This window comes from Zootoca vivipara, chromosome 2 (genome assembly GCF_965207765.1).
Source record: "Zootoca vivipara chromosome 2, rZooViv2.hap1.1, whole genome shotgun sequence".
Classification (NCBI taxonomy): domain Eukaryota; kingdom Metazoa; phylum Chordata; class Lepidosauria; order Squamata; family Lacertidae; genus Zootoca; species Zootoca vivipara.
In genome coordinates, this window is record NC_142584.1 from 27,309,222 (window position 1) to 27,328,631 (window position 19,410).

Genomic DNA, 19,410 nt, shown 5'->3' on the forward strand with positions numbered 1-19,410 from the left:
TTAAATATAAATTGCATGAAAGTTTGAAAAGGTCCAAGAGTGGTTGCTGGCTGAGTCAGGATCCTTGGTCAGCTGCTTACATATGTTAATGCTCCCTTTTGATCTCTTCTCTACTTCTCAAAGTGGTCTGTAAGCCATCCCTTTGCCCTGCTGTTAAATATTCCTTGATCTTGCAGGGATCTGCTGCTTCCTGCAGGCTGTTCCTATCGCCGAAAACAATCTTTCTTTCTTCAGGTGACAAGAGAATCCCAAATTGCTCGAAAGGCTTTGCAATGCCATATATGTTACCAGAATGTGTAGAACAGATGGAGCTGAAACATCAGCTCATGAGGCCAAGGGGAGGAATTAGGAATCAAAGCCCAACCAAAGTATTGGCCGCTAACAATACAAAATCACAGTAGCAGAGTTGGACAATGCAGCAAGTCGGCTTTCCAAGGAGGTCTGGGATTGTTCCAGGATGGGAGAGAGGCTTTCAGATGGCTATTTTAAGATGAATGTAACTGAAGAACAAAGGCACTCTTGATGGTCCAGAGCATAACAAAATTGTAGACTGCGAGCATCCAAGAGTGCAAGACCTTAAGAAAGAGAAGAAAACAATTCCACAAGAACCTTATGTTTGTTCTTAATGAGGGAAATGATGTCCGGTGTGGCAGGTTATATTTACTCTCTCCCATAGATGTCTGTGTAGGGGAGAGAAAGTAAAGGGGGTGCATTTATTTAGTGTATATTTAAATAGGGGGTAAAATGCTGCCCTTCCCGCAGTGATTCTGGAGTTACAGCTATGCAAAATGAGGGAAAGGTCTTCCACTCACCTTAGTAATGTCCCAAATGGCACCTTTCCCCCCTCTCTCCTAAAGAAGTTGATGATAGATAATGGTTCATTCATTTTAATGTGGTAATTGAAAGGAATTGCAGCTGGGCACACAGCTCAGGTGTCAGTAGAGCCAGTGTGGTGTAGTGGTTAAGAGCAGTGGACTCATAATCTGGTGAACCGGGTTCGATTCCTTGCTCCTCCACATGCAGCTGCTGGGTGACCTTGGGCTAAGTCACACTTCTCTGAAGTCTTCCAGCCTCACTCACCTCACAGAGTGTTTGTTGTGGGGGAGGAAGGGAAAGGAGATTGTTAGCTGCTCTGAGACTCCTTGGGGTAGTGAGAAAGCGGGATATCAAATCCAAACTCTTCTTCTTCTTTTTGTCTCATCCCCTACAACTGAGATTACCAGAGTGTTGTAGGGCAGGTGCAAGTTTTGCCCAGACCTCAGTTTGCAGCTCCAGCCCTATATGCACCTCCCATAGAAGTCCAACAGTGCAGAACCAGTGAATTTGGACCCTGGAGTGAGCGAGGAATAGAACAAAACTTTTCTTCCTTGTTCCTTATTCATTTTGGTTATCTCCTTTCTGGCCACCTTCACTGTGGCATATGCAAGCTGAAAGCAATCCAGGTAGACAGCCAAATGTGCTCAGAGACACAGAGGTCTGTTGGTCACGATGCATTTCTTTTCAGAAGATACCCTATCAGAATTCCAGTGTGACCAGTGGACAGAAGCTGCGAACAGGGATTTTTGAAATACGATCGGTCATTCCTTCGAAGTGTCAAAACTAAAAGACAAGCTCAGATTTTTGCATAAGCTATAAAACCTCAAGAAAAGAAGTTAAATGAGCAGGCCCTCCTTTAACGATATAGCTCCAGTAGAAATGAGGACTGCAGTGCCTGGAGATAGACAATAAGTTTGTGTATCCACAGCAGTGACTGGAGGAGGAATGGCCAGTGGGAGAACATAGAGAGAAGAAATGCCATGGTGTACCTCATCTGCCCACCTGCAATAAAACATGTCTCTTCAGCCACAGAAGGCACTGTAACTCTCCAACTTTGCACTTTTCACCGTCCCCTGAGACAGACTTTTGCCAGTGATCTTCCAAGATTTGTTAGGCTACAGGAAAGCTGCAGCAAACAGTTTTGCTATATCTGTACCAGGCTAGATTAGGAATTTGGGTTGAATGCCTCTTATGCCATTCTAGTGACAAAATGTGATAGGTTCATTCTCCCCCCCCCCTCTATTTTTGCTAGCATCTGACTGATATCAGAACCATGGGGAGACTATTTTGTGTGCTCTAAATGCCTTCTACTGTATTTTTTTTCCAGGACACACTTCATGAATGCTCCAGAAAGCATAAATCCTGTCAATCACACAAGTTAGCCAGGGATCAGTATTTTGTGTGTGAGGCAAGCTGAGGCAGGGAAAAGTTATTTATCTAGACAAATATGATGGTGGGTGGAGGTATGTCTCTCGAGTCTTATTCCCCCCCCCCCAAAAAAAAACAATTGAAACACTCTAGCCAATAGAATCTATGTGTTTGGTGTGATTGAGGGCTGTTTCACATTTAGACAGACAACAACTCCAGAGAGTTGTTTCTAGTCAAGCATGGAAGTACACCTCTCTTGTGTGAATAAGTAATGAATGCAGGAGACTTCTTTACAGATCCAGTCGAGAGCTTGATAGGTGCTTCTTGAAGTGTATGTTTTGTTCACTGGGATTACTATCTTGTGCTGTCTAGGTGCTATAACACTCATTTCCACTGTGAAAACCTAAAAATGCACTTGTGATATATTATTCTATTCTTCTGAATCATTTCACCTGGTAAGGCATATGTACCAATGTTCTTCTAGTGAATGTTGCCTTGCATTTGTATCAAATGTCATCTTCCAGCCAATAGCGGTTCTGTGCTTCTCATCAGAGTCTAAAACGTATGGAAGAGAATTGCATTTATACCATTCACCACCTGGCTCCATCTTGAAAATGCTTTAGTAGTGGTAGAAGTCATGGAGTCCATCCCATGTAAACACAGAGGACGCGCCAATGAAGTTCTCCCTAATGTCTTATTTGCATACTGCACCAGTGGTGGGGGTTTCCCAGAAAATTCTGAACTAGGAAAACTTCCAGGGGAAAATCTTACGGAAATTAAAATGAGGTGGGATAATTTGCATGCAGAAAATTTCAGTTTGCATGTGAAAATTTTCTGATGCCCGAGAAGACTCAGCTAATTTATGGTAAGCATGTTTGTTTTACTTGTATTTAATAAACAAACTTTGAAATTGCCAAGCTTGCATAATATTGCAGTTGGCACCCATTTATTATTACTAATGCCATTATGAAACAGAAAACTTTCCAGAGGGGAAAAAATAAGGTGCTCGAGATTTTTCTGCCTCACATCACAGCAGTTCTGAAAGTATTTGACATACAGTTTGGTCATCTTGTGATGTTATAAAGAAGCCAACAATCAAAATGAAAATTAAGACTAAAAGGAGCTTTCATATTCTTCAAAGCCTGGATGTGCCAAATACCAAGGTTCTGGCATCATCTGTATTACTTACTGAAGAACACCACCACTCTCTCCCAGAAAGGGAGATTAGTGTTTGTACAGAAGGATGTTGTGACCATTTATGGGAGTCTTGGGCATCATTTGCATCTTCTTAATCTTAGGTAAAGGGTAAAGGGACCCCTGACCATTAGGTCTAGTCATCACTGACTCTGGAGTTGTGGCATTCATCCTGTGTTATTGACCGAGGGAGCCGGCGTACAGCTTCCAGGTCATGTGGCCAGCATGACAAAGCCACTTCTGGCGAACCAGAGCAGTGCACGGAAACGCCGTTTACCTTCCTGCTGGAGTGCTACCTATTTATCTACTTGCACTTCATGCTTTTGAACTGCTAGGTTGGCAGGAGCTGGGACCGAGCAACGGGAGCTCACCTCGTCACGGGGATTCGAACCGCCAACCTTCTGATCGGCAAGCCCTAGGCTCTGTGGTTTAACCCACAGTGCCACCCGCGTCCCTTCTTAATCTTATTATTTGTTAAATTGGTATAACCCCCTTCATCTGAAGATCCCAGGGTGGTTCAAAACAGAAAAATATGGAATGAGAATTCAAAATACACAGTAAAACAAAAACAAACCAATAAACTCCCTCCCACAAACACATTTTAAAAGCCACAGAATGTTAATCAACTGGATGCCAGGTTGAAGAGAAACATTTCTGCCTGTTTCCTAAAGATCTGTAATGAGTGCCAAACCAGCACTTTGAATTTGGCCCAGAAACTACTGGATTGCCAGTGCAGTTGGGGCACGATCAGTGTAATATCCTTAGGGCTGGATTTAGGATTGATGAGGCCCCAAGCCAGGGGTCAGCAACCATTTTCAGCCGTGGGCAGGCCCACCGTCCCTCAGACCATGTTGTGGGCCGGACTATATTTTGGGGGAAGAAAATGAACAAATTCCTTTGCCCCACAAATAACCCAGAGGTGCATCTATATATATATAAAAATGTAAAATGTCCCCGTTCGTACACCGCCAGCTACCTCCGAAACCGCTTGACCGATTGCGTTGAAATTTTGACACAACGTTGCATTCCAATACACGAGTGTTTGTATAAACTTAGAGTATATAGATGTCATACCTGTGACAGGTAAACACCTGATTTTCTGAAAAAATTGCGCCCTCTATTGGACATCGAAGGAACAGACGCCATATCCTTTTGTGTAACAATGGCGCCATCTGTTGGCCGTCTACAGAACAGATCTTATACAACATATTTCCTCCCAGGATGCCACGGGGAACTGGAGGGGGGGAGGAGGGAATCGGAATATAGAGCTTGGAACCTTCCGTGACAATAAACGAACCAGGAAGTCACTAATTCGTATCACAGTTTTTAATCTGGGGGACCGGGTTCATGTCTCCGCTCCTCCACATGCAGCTGCTGGGTGACCTTGGGCTAGTCACACTTCTCTGAAGTCTCTCAGCCCCACTCACCTCACAGAGTGTTTGTTGTGGGGGAGGAAGGGAAAGGAGAATGTTAGCTGCTTTGAGACTCCTTCGGGTAGTGATAAAGCGGGATATCGAATCCAAACTCCTCCTCCTCCTCCTCCTCCTCCTCCTCCTCCTCCTCCTCCTCCTCCTCTTCTCCTCCTCCTCCTCCTCCTCCTCCTCCTCCTCCTCCTCCTCCTCCTCCTCCTCCCATTATCCCTAGCCAGCAGGACCAGTGGTCAGGGATGATGGGAATTGTAGTCTCAAAACATCTGGAGGGCTGAGGTTGAGGAAGCCATGGATCAGATCAAGGGTCTGTCTTATTCAGCATCCTGCTTCCATCTGTGACTGGCCAGAAAGATCAGCCTTCAGGAAGCCCACAAGAAGAACAAAGCATGGAAGCACTTTTGGGTCAGGCTCAGGCTATGGGCACCAGTCTCAAGCCAAGAACTGAGAGTTGAAAACAAAGAGCAGAACTCAAGAGCAAGGTTAAAGATATATAAGACATACCAGAGCTAAATTAGGGCTTGTTGCTCAAGCAAATGTTAGTATTTGTACCGTATTTGTTAGAAAAGGTATTTTATAAAGAATAAATTGTATGGGGGAAAAGAAAACATATGTAAAATCTTGTGACTCCAATTAAGGTCACAGAAATGCTGAGCCATTGCCTTGTTAATTTGTTAACTCCCTTTAAAAGTGTGTGTGTGTCCTAGATAGGAGGGGTGGGAGTTGAAAGATAGACGGTTATCTTGCCAACGTGGGAGTGTGGAAATGTCAAGCAGATGCTGTGTCTGGAGGAGTTTGAGAGGGCAGGCAAGCCGTGGACTGATAGCTTATGCACTGCTGCGAAGGAGTTTTGGAAGCAAGAAGCAAGAAGACCCTCTTTTGGGCTCAAGGGAGAGAAACGCATTGTATTGCATAAATAATACTTCTTGCTAATAGTTGCCATCCTGCAAGTAAGGAGTCATCTTCAGAGTCTTGTGTGTGGAGTCTACTTCATCACTAGGGCTTCGAGGGTGAAACCGCTGCATCACTCTGCACGACTCAGAAAAATAGCTCACAGCAAAAGCAGCCAATGAGCCTGGAGACCCTCCTATAACTCTTTCCCAGGGATCAGCAAACTTTTTCAGCAGGGGGCCGGCCCACTGTCCCTCAGACCTTGTGGGGGGCCAGACTATATATATATGGGAAATGAATGAATTCCTACGCCCCACAAATAACCCAGAGATGTATTTTAAATAAAAGCACACAATCTACTCATGTAAAAACACACTGATTCCTGGACCCTCTGCGGGCCGGATTTAGAAGGCGATTGGGCCAGATCTGCCCCCTGGGCCTTAGTTTGCCTACCCATACTCTTTCCTTTACTCTCTCCTTTACAGTGAACAACCTGGGTGGTTAGAATAATAGAATCATAGAGTTGGAAGAGTCCCGAAGGGCCACCCAGTCTAACCCCCTGCCAAGCAGGAAACAGTCTAGTTCTGAGAGGCTTCAGCAATGTGGTTCACCACATGGAGCAGAGCTCAGCTGACACTTCAATGCAGGGATCTTGCAAAGCCCCAGTTAGCCACCATCCTTCAATCCAGAAATCCAACAACACTCCGGGCGGGTGATAAAGTTGCATATGTTTGATTATGAATTTGGAATGGGCAATGGGATGGATTGCGAGCAGTACTGAACCCCACTGCTACAGAACCCCTTTCCCCCAAAGTGCTGTAAAAGAGAGAGACAGACACCTCTGTTGCAGTCTGATGCAGAGCAAAGGATGGGCCTCGGAGCGGCACACCTGCCAGCAGGTATTTCTGTTGGAACACACACTGAATTGATAGAATGTGACAAGAGTCTGCCTCTCTGGCTCCTTGAAGGCACTGCAGAGCAGCTCTTTCCTTGCATGTTGAAGAAATGCAAATTCTGTAATAAAGTGTCTGGCTATTTGTGGGTTAATGTTCCTGGAGAGCCAGCAGACTTCCAGCAGAGTCTGGGAAGCAGAATGTGTGGGAGCTATTTTAAGATGGCTGTCCTTTGTGCAGTAGCAATGGCTAACTATTATCATGAACACGTTGCAGTTCACTGTACTGGGCTGATGTCTTTCCTGGGAAGCTGGAAAAGATCCCTTGCCCAAGCACACCGCAAGGAATCCCAGCCGTGAGTTTAAGAAGCGCATGCAAGCACTTCTTCCTGTTTCCAAGTCCCTGTAATGTAGAAGGCAGAAAAGTGATACAGCACCACTGGCTTGTACAGGTCCTTTGCGTTAGGCAAAGAGGGGAGATCTGCAGAAAGTTGGCATAAATGATGTTGTGGTCCCTTTCAGCTCTCAGAAAGGCAGCAGGGGGTGAAAAGGAGTCGCTTAATGTGTGTGTGCTCGCGCAGGGAGGAACGGCAGATTTTGCAGTTACTGTATTTCAATTTCAAGGCAGTGAGAATCTCATTTTCACTCCAAGCTTCTGCCGCAAAAAGACGCCGTAAGCTGTGGTGCACTGGCTTGTCCACTAGATGCCACCATTTAAACAAAAATGTCCTGCAGCTGCCCATGCAGGAGTTTGGGGGCGTCTGTAAAGCTGCCACCACCACGTGTGTATCAGACAGAAGGATCAGGGCATCAAGCATGGGGCATGTAACGATTGTGCTGTGCTATGGGCATGACGGTAGGTTCCCATGCAGCCCTGTGCTCAATGTGCATGCAGTATTGTTGTTGTGTGACTTATGTAAATGGAGCCTTTGGCCCATAATAAAAAGCACTACTGAACTTCTTCATTCTTCATACATACATGGGTATGCTCTAACAGTGGTGGAGAAAGCAAACTTTCGTCCCAATGATGGCTGCTGGATCAACACCCGATTCGCCTTAAGCATTCTGCATATGCCTGAGCACATCCCACAGGAAGAAAGTCAATGTTGTGTGTTTAGGGAAGTTTTTAATCTGTGATATTTTAATGTATTTTGCTATTTGTTGGAAGCCGCCCAGAGTGGTGGGGGAAACCCAGCCAGATGGGCGGGGTTTAAATAATAATAATAATAATAATAATAATAATAATAATAATAATAATAATAGGAAAAACCCTGCTCCTTTTCCCTTATGGGGTACCCAAGAGGCCATATAGAGTCCTTGTTTAGGTTCTCTATCAGTAGAAGAAAATAACAGAGGCCAACCAGAGAATATTGAGAAGCAAAGCAGCTAGTAAGCCTGATCTTTATTAAAGCTGTTGCAACAGGGTGCTCCCCCCACACGCAAGAGAACCCCGAACCATGAGCGCAAGCCCTTATATAGACTTTTGAACTGCTCACCCTGGACCTGGAACCCAAGACCACCCCTCCATACATCATACATATGGTACATCATAGAGGGGGTGTAGCCCAAGACCACCCCCCAATATGTACATCAGAGAAGGGGCAGACTACAACAGAAATCTGAGTGTGTTATTTTTATCCTGCTTGCCAGGTTAAAGGTAAAGGGGCCCCTGACCATCAGGTCCAGTCGTGTCCGACTCTGGGGTTGCGGCGCTCATCTCGCTCTATAGGCCGAGGGAGCCAGCGTTTGTCCGCAGACAGCTTCTGGGTCATGTGGCCAGCATGACAAAGCTGCTTCTGGCGAACCAGAGCAGCGCACGGAAACGCCGTTTACCTTCCCGCCGGAGCGGTCCCTATTTATCTACTTGCACTTTGATGTGCTTTCGAACTGCTAGGTGGGCAGGAGCAGGGACCGAGCAACAGGAGCTCACCCCGTTGCAGGGATTCGAAGCGCCGACCTTCTGATCAGCAAGCCCTAGACTCTGTGGTTTAACCCACAGCGCCACCTGGGTCCTGCTTGCCAGGTTACCTGATTGGATTACCTGGGCATCCTGGCCTTGCAGAGTAATATTTGAGGTCAATTTGGAAGAGACAAAATGCTTTCAGGATTTTCCCTTATAATTCTCATATCATGTGTGAATTGACCCATAGTAGATGTTTGCATGCGCCTTGCTAAACGAACCAGTCCATCCATCCATAATTTCATGTGTTGCAATGCATCCTGGTAGTTGCCCGGCAGAGGGTTGGGGGGAGGATATATTCATTGTGTGAATCAGTTTTTCCTTTGGATAGCGGATAAAACTTGTATAACTTGTTTGCTTCACCTTTGGAAGAAGGTGCAGGATATAAATTTAATAAATAAATAACCACACCGGAATGTTGGTTAGCCGCTGTGTTCAGTGGTGGGCCTGGGGGGGTGTCACAAATTTCAGCTGTGCGATGCCAAAGAATTTGACACCCCCCCCACCTCTCACCTTCTATTCTACATCATAGCTGCAGTGCCCCTGAGGCTTGGCACCCAGTGTGACCAAACCAGCTCTGCTGTGATCATTGCAATTGCTTACAGGAGGCCAAGAGATGAGAGGCTGCGGTTGCAATTCTAATCTCCACTTAGGTGGGAGCAAGTCCAATTCCCCCCATGCCTTAAAAAACAAACAAACAAACAAACAAACTTGTATTCATTTTCTCTCAGCAAAACATTGCATTTATTAAATTATCACTTCCTTCAAGCAGAGCAAGGCTGCTTGAAATGTCCCCCCACCCCACCCCAATGCTGAATTAGGGGAAATAATGATTTCACCTCTGATCAGCGGATCAGCAGAACGAGACAATGACTTGAAATTCATTCCTTTTTCAACTTTATATTTATTTCACTCAGTGAAAAAATGAAAAAGAAGGCAACTCAAAACAAGAGGTGTTGAGATGCTGCAAGCAGCTTGTTACAAGAGAAGCTTAATCAGCAGGAGAGCCAGGAGGAGGAATCCAAATGAGGGAGAGAGAGAAGTAGAAGTATCGTAGGCTTGGGTACATGTTACATTTTTTATAGAAACGATGTTACCCAAAACACCCTCTTTGTGTGTTTTTAACAGGCCACAGGAAGATTCACTTATGCAGCCCTTCAGGTTGTAGTTTATGGCATTCTCTTCTGGCGATGCAACAAAACCAACGCAGTAAGTGTCTGACCCAGTACAACCCACCACTTCTGTGGTACACTTTCCTGTGGTTGAAAAGCAGCCCGGGCAAGACTTTCCATTGGGGTTGGTGCTCTTTGGTGGAAACGTAGGAGTGGCCGGTGTGCAGCCCATCTCCTTGCAACAGGTGATGCTTTCCCGTGTGAAATTCCCTTTGCCATGAGTCACCTCGATCAATCCCAATTTGCAGGTCTCGGAGGATGCACAACCCTTGCTTATTATTTTGTCTTTTTCACTGGGGATTTCGAGCAGAGAGATGGAACAGGCATCTTGGCCACTGGGACAAGGCTTCTTCACACCCGTGCAGTTGTTTCTTCCCTTGCAAAACTCGCATTCCAAAGAGGTGCCTGTAGATAGAAGCACAGAGATCAGGAAAAAATTAATCCAGGAGAGCCTTCATGGTGATGGGAAGGGCTAAGTGTTTTAACTATCACAGGGAAGCAAATGTGGGAGCCTGGAGCACCTCAGCTGGCTTTGCAGAGACAAAGCAGGCCTCACTGCTATGTGGGCTGGAGGGCAGGGAGCAAGTCCCCTTGAACTCAGTAGGTTTTACTTCCAAAGTAGCCCTTCTTAGGATTGCACCGTGTGAAAGCATTTAATGTCTGTGCATTTAATTGACATGCAACATGGAGAAAGGACATCAGTAAGAGAGCCAGGAACAAACCACGGCTTCAGTTCCTGGCTATGTTCTAGAGCCATAGTTGAAACAAGCCACAGTTCTGTAAGTTTAAATGTCCCAGGAATACAGGGAAGAGACGAAGAGAGCAGCATGCAACCCTGAATGTTATTCTCATAGATGGAAACCATGGTCATTATTTTCAAAACTAATACCATGCCAGTGTGCTAAGACAAATTTAGGAGTTCACATTTTATAGGGTCTTCTGTCCATTGCCAGCAAAGGTTATCTTTGATTTAAACCTCGTGTCCTTGGGGATGTTGTCCATGTGACCATTTAATCTATCCCTTGCTAATGAGCTTTTTTCCTCCTCTCTGTTTTGCCTCATGGGTGACCCCCAAATCTGCTTTACCACCTTCCTGGAAGTGTGTGTGTGTGTGTGTGTGTGTGTGTGAATCTCTCTCTGTATAGGTCATCTGACAGATCACAGCTACTACTCTCTAATGAGAGATGTCTGGTTGTTTATTCTAAGTTGCATGACCTGTCTGAGCTTTGGTAAAATGCAACTGGGAGGAGAGCCTGCCCCAGAAATAGCAGAGAGCTCTATGACTGGTAAATCCCCCAGCAGCCATCAAACCATAGAAGGATTTTATTTTATTTTATTTCTGTGTTCAATTACAACATGAGGTTTATTGGAGTGAGCTGTGAAAGAAGCAACGTCATTGAGTTTGGGGAGGACGGCACTCATTTGCAGATTACTTTGTTAATAGTTATTAGTTAAAATAGGCTACTGCTTGTTGTGCACCAGCCTGCTGTATAGCTAATGTTGGGGAACCAGGCTGAAGGTCCTCCTTAATTTCCTTCTGCTTCTACACCCCTCTTCATAGTAGCTGACACTGAATCTTGTTGACTGCTTAGGTAACCTGATCCCAACTTGCTGGCTGCAGAGTAGACTAGCCTGTGTGGTTTAGAGGCAAAAATGTTCATTTTGGGCAACATTTCAGCTCAGTATATAGGAAAGGTAAATGTGTTCTGTATTGCACCAGTGGGCTATCTACCTGGAGCCTGGACGCTCCGTTTAGGCTCCGTATAGAAGTCGCGGGGGCGATCCCCCTCTACCTAGCATGCATGTGCAGCAACCCGCTGCACATGCATGCTAGGTAGAGGGGGATCGTGCCCCCTGCAACTTCTAAACAGAGCGTCCAGGCTCAGGCACCAATCGCGGGGTGGGGGCGCGGCCCCAAGTGCCACCCCCCTCCAGCAGGCACCCGCCCGGCGCCCAATTGCTCACCCGGTGCACCTGCAGCTCCCCCCCCCAGGCTGCTGTGCAGAGGTGAGGGGCAGGGGTGTGGCTCCGAGTGACACCCCCTCCAGGGCGGTACCCAGGGCGGACTGCCCCCAACCCCCGCTTGCTCCACCCCTGGCTGGTCATGCTACCTGGGGCTAGTGAGAATCAAAGCCCCATATCTGGAGGGCCGCAGACCCCCCACCCCTATGATAAAGGATGATGATGATCATGATTACGGCTCCTTAGCTAGAACGCATCCATTGAAATCAATATACTTCTGCATATGACTAATAGTGGGTACCACCCTAGGAGTCAATTCTGGTCTACAAAACAGCACAATATTTGGGGCTTGATGGTTCAGGTTAAGTAGCCTTAGCCATGCTAGTAACACCCCCCTCCCCCCAATGCTTTGAACTCCCAGCTTCCATCAGCCCCAGCCAGCATAGCCAATGTTCAGGAATTATGGGAGTTGTATTTCGAAACATCTGCAGGCGCACCAGGTTGGAAAAGTCTGGTACAGTATAAGGAACTTTCTAAAGATGTCACTGAAATTCTACAGCGCTGACCGTATTCTTCAGAATTTACCAGTTTGGATTTAATCAGTTAATTGACAGGTTTGTTGGTTGCATCCTTGAATGCTTTGGTTGCAGTTCTACTGAAAGTTTCCTAAGGAGCAAAATCATACCTGCATTTTTGGCCAGCATGTTCTGTGTGACATTTAAGGATCCGTCATGAGGCTCAGGTGTAATCCCCAGGAGTTCGCAAAGCAGGGCATAAACATTCACACTTTCAAAAGGTTCCACCTCCAGACCTTTCTTAAAGGCTGGTCCCACAGCTCGGAATATAGTCTTCATGTTCATATCCTCATTGTCAAATCCATGTTCGCCTTTATTGAATTGCACTTTGATTCTCTGAAAAGGAAGGACAGGGCATAACCTACTGCACGTTTTGCCTTGGTACTTCCCCAGCTTTCCTATGCAGTAACAAAGCAACGAAGTAGCACATTTTTCATCTGTTGTGCTGTATATCAGGGCCAGCCCTACCATTAGGCACAGTGGGTAGTACAATAGTGAGCTATTTGAAATGTGCCTTGTGTCCTAAGATAGCTTTGCAGTAATTGATCAATGAACTTCAAAACTGAGAACTTTATATTTCCTGAACAAACATGCATACTACCTGGTTGCTATAGCCCAATGTATTGTTTTGCAATTAAGAGCGCCTCTATACAACCTGAGAGCACAACCTCTGGCTGTGCAGTCAATGTACATGGCAGGTAAGAGACAGATTTCTGTTTGTCTCTATACACCTGTAAGGATACTAAGCAAGGTCTTGTTTGAAGAGTGAGCCTGCAATCATAACCTCTAAGGGAGAATCCTGATGGAACACAGCCAGGGCTTACTCCTGGCTAAACATGCATGAGATTGTGCTGCGAGGCTGCAGTTCTTTGCAAGCTTATGGGACTGAACAAAGTGACGTTTCCTTCTGAGTGTGTATGTATGCATGGAAATGGGCTGTAAGTGTCCATAAGCAAAAGCTGTTAATTACTGGGCAAAATTGTTTCTCTGAATGAGACAGGAAGCTCTCTCAATGAGACACTTCCTTAGTAGAGTCCTAAGTATCCATAATGTAAAAACTGCAAAAATTAGGATGACATAAAATAAAAGCATGAGGTCATCCATATGAACTCTGGTATTCAAAAATAGGTTGGATCTACACTGACCTTTTTAATGTTTTTAGAACGATATTCGCTATATCCTTCTAAAACGCCACAGGGCATACTGCTAAATAAAAGTTCATTACCTCCGCAGTTTCCCTTACTGCTTGTTCATGGTTGCTCTGCAGCGCCCTCTGGTGTCACATTTTAATAATGCATTGTTAATGTTCTAAGCAACATATAACATGTTGCTTACGTTTTAGAAATTATTTCCTTAACCTTTTCTTAACGTTATAAACCGTGAGTGTAGACCTGCTCATAGCCTTTCCTGGATTCTAACACTCGTGATAACTTGCTAGTTCCTGAGTCCACTAGGAAGTCCACCGTAATAAATATAACATAAAATGTAGGCTTTAACTTGATCTGTTTGATAGATGATTGAAGTTAAGGTGTGTGTGTGTTTGAATACAAACATGTTAAACATTTACTATAACTAAATTGTTAAAAATCTGGTTTAAGCAAAATTTATAATTTAAACCCAATTTTTAAAAATGTATTGAACCCATCTGGTTCCGTGTAAATGCCACATGAAGCAGTAAACCTGTCATATTTATATCAATACCTCCACTAGAAACAAAACAGGGGGGCATAAATATTAATGGAATATCACCATAATGTTATGTTGCAAAGGCTCTCATATTGCTCAACTGGATCCATATTCCCGATTCAAGGTTTCCCACAAGAACCAGGACTTCAAAATTAGCCCTTTCTTTCAGATTATTTGGTCAACAGAATGGATTTGGGGAGCTCACAATAGGAGATGGGAACATATAAATTACAAGAGAGAGCTGGAAGTGCAGTGGATAAGACTATACATACCCCATGGATCACGTAGCCGGGGTCACCGTACAGCACAAGAGGCGTGATCCGTGTGTTGTTGGCATAACGAAACCTCCTGGGGAATTCCTCTTTCTTGTAGACATGGAGCTTGGGGTGAGCATTTTTCAGGGCTTCATAAACTTGTTCTAGTTTCCCTGGCTTTGGTTCCAGGAGACCCTGTGGCCCATAGTCTACCAGCTCAAACTTAATGTCCTTGAAAGAGAAGTTTGGCACTTTCTGAAGGTGAATTTCATCCGTTTTTATCACCGTTTCCATGCCATGGTCAGATGTGATGATCATGTTGAGGTCTGAGCTCAGGCCGGTCTCCTCAAGACGCTGCCTCAAGTAACCCACCGTCCGGTCAATCTGGCTGACCATGTCTTTCCTCTCCTGGGATTCTGGGCCATATTTGTGTCCAGTGGAGTCAGGCTCACCAAAGTAAAGGGCGACAAAGTCAAGGTTGTCCTCTAGGAACCACTTCATGACTATGTCAACGTTCTGCCTCCACTCGGTCTCGTTGTTGTACTTGTGAAAGAGTTTCTCCACCCTCTTCACCATCACCTGCTCTCCATGATAGGTGGCGTTCCCCCCAGGGAAAAAGAGGGAGGCTGTCTTCAAACCCTAGGATGAAAAATCACAGACCCAGAAAGTGGCACAATATTAGACCCGAACTGCATATGGTGCAAACACAGGTTCTCTGGCCTTGGGTGCACAATTGGGCATCCTAAATCTTTAGCCCCTCAAGATTGCAGAGAAAGCCTTGGAAATGCATTGCCCTCAAAAGCCAGCACAAAGCTGGGCAGTGCAGGGCTTGCCATAGCATCCAGTGATGCAGGTGGATGAGGCTTAAGTGCCTCTGCAAAGCCATTCCCTCTCCCCCATGCACCTGTTTGTCTGCTAAGCAAAGCAGAAATAATATTTATTATTCATTCATTCATTAATTAAATAAAACCATATGTGGAAAAAAACCTCATAATTGCATGCAATGTCCATTTGGGTCCTTTATTGGGGTGGTCCGTGGGTGGGTGTATGTCTGCATGCAGCGGAAGGAACGTGTCACTCTAGGATAGGGGTAGTCCAGTCCCCATCAGGGGGAAGACCCTCAAATTCAGATGACCAGATTTTGAAGTAGGTGAAGCAATAGGCATCACCATCTAAAGAAGAGACCCCCCTGTAAAACAACCAAGTCCAGAGTGCACCTTTTTGGAGAGGCCCATAGATCCTGCCCCAACACACGATGGCTTGGCTTCCACCAGGAGATGATTCAAAGGAAGGCATCCATATGTCATATTGTGTCTCTGGGCACCAAGCACAAAGATATACAGTAGTTCTCCCGAGATTTCTTGCCGTATGTGTGGCCTCTGTCATCGTGATGTGTGCTTTGGTAGTCATAATCACAGAGAGGCCAGTTCCTGAGATCAATCACTTTGTCATCCTGCTGCATGATGGGGGCTCATCTGATGTCCAGCTCCTTGGGGGGGGGGCCTTCAACAAAGGGTCCAATGTTTCTACCCCTTGAGGGAAGGCCCTTCAACAGAAACATATTTGACAACCTTTCTCCAAGTCTTCTGGCTGTGGTAATGAATTCCTAAAAACTTCTTCAACGGGCTGATTCTCCAATTAATTTTAGGATAGTAGTTTTAGGACAGGGTTGGAGGAACCTGTGACCCTTCTCAGTGTTTCCCAAACTTGGGTCTCCAGCTGTTTTTTGGACTACAACCCCTGTCATCCCTAGCTAGCAGGACCAGTGGTCAGGGATGATGGGAATTGTAGTCCAAAAGCAGCTGGAGACCCATGTTTGGGAAACACTGCTTCAGATGTTGCTGGGCTCCCTCTCCCAACAGCCCCAGCCAGCTTGGCCATTGAGAACAAAGCCTGGAGGGCACCAGCGTCCCCCCATCCCTACTTAAGAAAAACCTGTGACATTACTAAGGTCTGTGAAGATGGAGCACCACAGTGTGTGCCTGGATGCTTTAGTTAGCAAGACCAGGGATGGGCTCAATGAAAATAATGCAGAGGAAGATGCAAAACTAACTTCATGAGAATGTGGAGCTTGTCCACCCATCTGTCTGTCTCTCTGTCTGTTTCTTTCAGTGGCAAGTTCCAGAAGAGGGCCCCCATTTTGTTCCCCAGAAGTGTTGTGGGTTCATGGCTTACCTGCCTTTGTGCTGTGATCCATATGGGGAGGCTGCCATTATCCCACCACTCCGACTTCCCCTGTGTGTTGTAATAAGGAAGCTTCTGTCCGGTGCTGACATTGAACCACATGTTGTGAATCACACCATGGTTCTCAATGTACCTTCCTGCCAGGGGAGAGTCAAACTTGGCATTAATTACAAGCTGTCTCGTAGTAGGAGTGGGTGGGTGCATCTCCATTTGCCGTACTTGTTGGACTCTGGGAACTCACCCCCAGGGGCCACTGAGTCAGAGTCCCTTCCATAAGAACATTAAGAAGAGCCTGCTGGATTAGGCCAATGGCCCACCTAGTCCAGCATCCTTGTGAGAAACCTGCAAGCAGGATTTGAGCACCAGAGCACTCCCACCTCCTGTGGTTTCCAGCAACTTCCATTACTGGAGGCCCAAACATTCAGAGCCCTCAGCTGCAGACCAGCCAAGTCTTTGCCAATGGTAGGATCTTCCCAAGTTAGCCCTTGAACTTGCACACTCTGATGGACTCCCTGTCTTCTAATTGGCAGGAGGCTGGTGTAGAATTTTCTTGGGGCAGATCAGCCTCAATTCTAGATATTCTTCCAGTAGACTGTTGCCAGCATGAAATTGCTATGTGCCCTTCTTCCCAGGCTCATTTAGCTCTGTTCCCCCTGCCTAGGTTTCTTCTTTGCCCTCTGCTATGGGCCAACTGCTATCTCACCTATGCCTCTTCCAGTTACCCCACCTTGGAAACTGATGCCAAATAATTCCCATGGATGTGGCTTAGTTGCCACCCTTGGATCCACACACCAGTGTGTCACCTGGCTCTTGAGAATCCAGCACAGCAAGGAGTCTAGGAAGGTGATGGGCCCTCCAGATGCTGTGTTGGACTTCCGTTCTTATCAGCCCATGTCACAGGTTTTGCCCTTCACATTTTTAGCCTTAAACAACTTGGGGCCAGGTCTCAGGTGGGGCAGTGCTAAGAGTAATAAATGCTCAAGAGGTTTGCTTAAAATGCACCCAAAACCGAGCCTTTAGCATTATGGCTCCTGTCCTTAAAGAGCTGCCATTTCTGATTCCTAGGGCCCCACTGTCCTGTCCTCATCTCTCCCAAGTGACCAGGCACTCACCTGTAAGCAGAGTGAAGTGACAAGGGCTTGTCTGGGTGACAAAAGGAGGTGTCATGTAGCGGGCCTTCACCCCATCATAAGCCATGGCATCCAAATTGGGGGTGTCCACATCCTGGTCATAATTCCACCGAAAACCATCGAAGGAAACCAAAAGGAGCTTGCTGCGGTTGCTTGCCCTTTGCAAAGGGGCACAAGTTCCGAGAGCAAGGAGGGTGGCCACCAAGCCCAAGGAAGCAAACATCTTTCCAGGAAGGCAAGAGAGAGCGAGAGCGAGCGAGCAGGGAAAGAGTAAATATAGGAAAGGCATGGATTATATATGCATGGCAGGGTCTCAAGTTCACAGCTCTATCTGATCCACCTTTCTACACTTGGCTTGGGAACAAGTTCCTGCTGGGGTTCAAACTGCTAGTCAACTTTATGCACAGTCAGCTTAATGTTGTTTTGCGTGTGTGCATTGAACATGCAGAATTCGATGATAGGTAAAGGTAAAGGGACACCCCTGACCAGGTCCAGTCGTGACCGACTCTGGGGTTGTGGCGCTCATCTCGCTTTATTGACCAAGGGAGCCTTCCAGGTCATGTGGCCAGCATGACTAAGCCGCTTCTGGCGAACCAGAGCAGCGCACGGAAACACTGTTTACCTTCCCGCCGGAGCGGTACCTATTTACCTACTTGCACTTTGACGTGCTTTTGAACTGCTAGGTTGGCAGGGGCAGGGACCAAGCAATGGGAGCTGACCCCATCCCGGGGATTCGAACTGCTGACCTTCTGATTGGCAAGCCCTAGGCTCTGTGGTTTAACCCACAGTGCCACCCATGTCCAGAATTTGATGATAGTTCAGGATTTATTCCTCTCCTCCCCCGCTGAACTCTCAGCACTGGTTATTTTCCATAATAGGACCAAGCAATGGGAGCTCACCCCGGCGCGGGGATTCGAACTGCTGACCTTCTGATCTGCAAGCCCTAGGCTCTGTGGTTTAACCCACAGCGCCACCTGCGTCCCGAATTTAATGATAGTTCAGGCTTTTTTTCTCTCCTCCCCCGCTGAACTCTCAGCACTGGTTATTTTCTGTAATAGGGCATGAACTGTCTTGTCATCAGTCCTGGAAGACCTGCAAGTTGGTGTGGCTGGATGGGGAAGGGAAAGAACACTAGAGTCAGCTGTGGAGGAGGGCATCCGGCAAAGCAAGATGGTGAGTGCCATGGCCGCGTCGAACTCCTAGGGACCGCCAGCAGCAACCGAGCTTCCTGGCTGGTCCCTGTGCTGCCTTCATTGCCACTGCTGCAATCAAAGGGGAGCTTGGGGCACCCAAAACAACAAGCAAAGAGGCCGCACAGAGCCTCCTCCTCCTGATCATTATCCCATGGGGACCGAGAGCGCCCCAACAAAGCTCTGGGACCTGGAGGCCTCCAAAGTTATGCAAATAATGAAGCGGAGCCACACCCCCAATTGTGCACCAACTTATCGCTGCCGCTGCCACCACTGCCACTGCCACCAAGGGAGAACACCATGATGGAAACCAGAGCACACGGAAACACCGTTTACCTTCCACATTCAAGAACAGCCTGTAGTTTATCCCTAGCAAAAGATTTCCCTCCTTTCAAGAAGGCATGTTTGAAGGAAGACATGGATGGAAGGTTTGCAAAGTATCCCAACAGATATGTCGTGTGTTAACAAACGTTTTGGAGCTAGACTTGTAAACTGGCTAGAAAATCATCATCATCTTTGTGTCTTGTTTTTATCACTTCAAAAGAGTTTGGATATGCAGAAATCAGCAGCGTGAAGTTTTTATTGACACAGATCTAAGTATTATCACCACTTGCTCATTGGTGCAGATCTCGGGGCCATGAAAGGACCTCCAACCCTAACTGGAGGGGGAACCTTCAGAAATTAGACTCATGCCCTAGGTTGCCTGGTG

General features: G+C 46.4%; 1 protein-coding gene across 1 annotated transcript; it reads right to left on the reverse strand.

Annotated features, from left to right (window-relative positions):
- Window positions 1-9,420: 9,420 nt before the first annotated feature.
- Window positions 9,421-17,786, reverse strand: ENPP7 (ectonucleotide pyrophosphatase/phosphodiesterase 7). Its single transcript, XM_035104188.3, has 5 exons — window positions 17,494-17,786; window positions 16,373-16,518; window positions 14,216-14,836; window positions 12,368-12,593; window positions 9,421-10,125 (listed from the first exon to the last, which is right to left on the reverse strand). Exons 1-5 carry the CDS (start codon window positions 17,732-17,734, stop codon window positions 9,527-9,529), a joined length of 1,833 nt encoding a protein of 610 aa, XP_034960079.2. The 5' UTR covers window positions 17,735-17,786; the 3' UTR covers window positions 9,421-9,526.
- Between the last annotated feature and the right edge of the window lie 1,624 nt (window positions 17,787-19,410).

Excerpts from the sequence above, each read along its gene's own strand:
- ENPP7 (XM_035104188.3), bottom strand. The coding sequence starts at position 17,734 with ATGTTTGCTTCCTTGGGCTTGGTGGCCACCCTCCTTGCTCTCGGAACT. Across the intron at positions 16,519-17,493 it reads TCACTTCACTCTGCTTACAG|GAAGGTACATTGAGAACCAT; the intron begins GTGAGTGCCTGG and ends CTCCCCTGGCAG. Across the intron at positions 12,594-14,215 it reads CCGGCTACGTGATCCATGGG|AGAATCAAAGTGCAATTCAA; the intron begins GTATGTATAGTC and ends CTTCCTTTTCAG.